The sequence below is a fragment of the Hordeum vulgare genome, chromosome 7H, assembly GCF_904849725.1.
Source record: "Hordeum vulgare subsp. vulgare chromosome 7H, MorexV3_pseudomolecules_assembly, whole genome shotgun sequence".
Classification (NCBI taxonomy): domain Eukaryota; kingdom Viridiplantae; phylum Streptophyta; class Magnoliopsida; order Poales; family Poaceae; genus Hordeum; species Hordeum vulgare.
Genome location: NC_058524.1, coordinates 623371981 through 623374752, shown reverse-complemented (window position 1 = coordinate 623374752; position 2772 = coordinate 623371981). Strand labels below are relative to the sequence as shown.

At 46.6% G+C, this 2772-nt stretch overlaps 1 protein-coding gene across 1 annotated transcript; it reads right to left on the bottom strand.

The window, feature by feature from the left end:
• Positions 1-225: 225 nt before the first annotated feature.
• Positions 226-1059, bottom strand: LOC123409598 (protein DMP7-like). Its single transcript, XM_045102454.1, has one exon. The coding sequence runs from the start codon at positions 1057-1059 to the stop codon at positions 292-294; it is 768 nt and encodes a 255-aa protein (XP_044958389.1). The 3' UTR covers positions 226-291.
• Between the last annotated feature and the right edge of the window lie 1713 nt (positions 1060-2772).

Sequence of the window (2772 nt, the reverse complement as noted above, 5' to 3'; positions counted from 1 at the left end):
TTTTTTCCTAACACTCTTTTATCATAAAATACTATACACCCTCCGATTCATATTAGTTATCACTGATTTAGTACAAATCCCAGTGACAACTAATATGAATCAGAGGCAGTAGTTTTCTTTTTCTTCGTAAGCCTTCTTTAAAAAGTGTGTTGTTCTCAGAGTTGCACGAGCATGGGAGAGGAGCCGATTGAATTGATCGATTTCGTTGGTTCAAGCAGGAGCAGCTCAGAGAGATAGATCACATGGTAATTTTGAAAATAGTAACAGAATTGACTCTTGTTTTTTCTTCATCTAGGACAAATTATGACCATGGCATGCAGGGCATACACTTGAAGTTGGAGGGGGCGCAGTGGAAGACGACGACGCTGGTTCAGTTTTGGTGGTGTCGCTTTTCTTGTCACTGTTTGAGTTGGCGATGTCGCTGTTCTTCTCACTGTTTGGGTCGTTGCATCCGATGAAGTTCCTTTTGCTGGGGAAGATGGTGAAGACTAGGCTGGAGAAGACGGCCATTCCCAGCGGCAGGTTCTTGAGGAGCTGCTGGGTGTCGGTGTCGGCGTGAGGGAAGAAGCAGTTCTGGAGCCCGACGTCGCTGAAGGCCATGGTGAGGAAGACGATGACGGTGAGGAAGGCATGGACAAAGTCCTGCTTCCTGAGGCGCCGCCTCTCGAGTTCCCCCGGAATGTCACGAAACTCCTCATGTTCCTCTGTCTTGCTTATGTTGAATATGTTGAGGCGTCGGTACATGGCCAGGCCGTAGTACACCTTGCCGTTGTGGACGATGGAGTCGGTGAAGGCGAAGAACATGCAGGAGGCGGCGAGGACGACGACGAGGCCGAGTGTGATCCACCAGTTGGAGGGGTAGCACTTGCCTTGGTTGCTGAAGGACGGCGCCAGTATCTGGTACGCCATCACCGACCCCGTCGGCAGCAGCTGCGCCAGGTTTGCCGACACCGACAGCACCTTCTGGGTCACCGGCGTCTTGCCGTCTGCTGGGGCCCTCTTACTATTCGCAGCCTCCACGTCGCCGTTGGCGCCGGTGGACGCTGCCGGCGTTGCCATCTCTTTTCTGTTTGTGTCTCTGTGTTCTAATCCTTCCCTTGCATTGTACATAAAGGGGATGATTGTTGCCAGATATATAGCCTCATGCATACGTGTATGTTAATTATTTCTAGCCGGCCGTGTGGTTGTTAATGTGAAGGCTTGTCTCATGCACGAATAGTCCAATTATTACTGATGGAATCGAGCCTTGTACAAAAATGTGCAACTTGGTGCAACGCCAACCTGCAGTTGTTATGGGTCGATGGATCCACAACTACTTCCGCGCCATTGCATATTGTAAGATGGACCTCTGTGAAGCCTCTGTTACAAGATTTGTTGTTAGTTCAACTAACTAATGTCACCTTCGCTCGCCGTCGGTCCACCTCCGCCAGTGTCTGGACCGCACACCGCTTCACCCTCATCCCCGGCGTCGGTTTCGCAAGCTACGCCGTCGTTCGCCAGCGCCAGCCATCGCCAAGCCCTCTCCTCGCGCCCCCAATTTGGTCTGTCCCATTTAACGCTATTAAGATTCAATGTTGGTTCCAGTTTTAGGACTATTCTAGACCGTCCCACCCCGTTTTCTATCAGTTTTGTGAACCTTTTACAAGGTTCTTGAAATGGTTTTTTTTTACCAGTTTTGGCTTATTATCAGTTTTGTTGTATACACGTTTGTTGATGATTTTTTACGCCCACACAAATGATTGTCATTGTATACATGTTTGTGGTCTATTAAGAAAAGAAAATGATGTCATTTGCTTCATATTTGCAATGCATATTTCTCTCCATACAAATTTTGCTTCTATTAAGTTTAAATTACACAGATTGATGGTTGATTGATTAATCTAGTCAACAGGCCGATTTCGTGATTAATCGTTACTCCCAATCCGAGCGAGCAGCTACCAGTTAATGAGTTTCTCAACATTGATCGGCCCCTAAGTGTCCATGTATACGCCTCTCGAGCCATACATCTGAGTCTTTTATATGTTAACTTTTCGCGTCACACGTGAGAGGGGGTGTTCAAATGTATATGTGGATTGACTAATTCTTTTCACCAGTTTAAATTTTTAATTACGTTGCCTAATGCATGAAGCTTAACAGGTAGTTTCCTTGGCTTCGTCTTGTCAATGGCACGATGTGGAGCTGGCTGAGGGCTTCGATGCGCAAGCCTTTGGTTGGTGCATTTGGATCCCGTTACCCATTTTATAGCATCGTTTATCTTTTCGATTTTCCTTTGTTTTCACGTTCTTTTCTTTTTATTGTATACACTGATGTAATTTGGTGGCGGTATAATACAGGTGCAACGGAAACCTTAACATTTTATGCTTTCCTGACGACTATATATTGCACGAATCACGGCGTTGGGAGACGGATATTCTGTCGGTTTTCCAACGACAAAGGAAAGCTCTGCTTATCAGCCGGCCGATAAGGACAGGCGCAGCTAAGCAGAACCTAGCAACCCTTATAGAAAGTACGTACAAAGCACTATGGTTTGACGCTAAACTCTTCATTTGCCGCAGTATCTATTGACCTTGGCAAACGTCCCCTCAACTACCGGCTGACACTTGGACAATCCAACAACCTGAGCTGCCAATGACCGAGGGCATATACAATGGTTGATAAGATGATTTTATTTTTCAAAAGTGCGCGGACGGGGTTGTTAGAGTGACTCGTGGATCGTTTACTTCATATCACGTTTACTTCAGATCAGGTTGTGCAGCGTCTACGTGAGTTGGT

Coding starts and splice junctions, on each gene's coding strand:
- LOC123409598 (XM_045102454.1), bottom strand. CDS start 1,059: ATGGCAACGCCGGCAGCGTCCACCGGCGCCAACGGCGACGTGGAGGCT.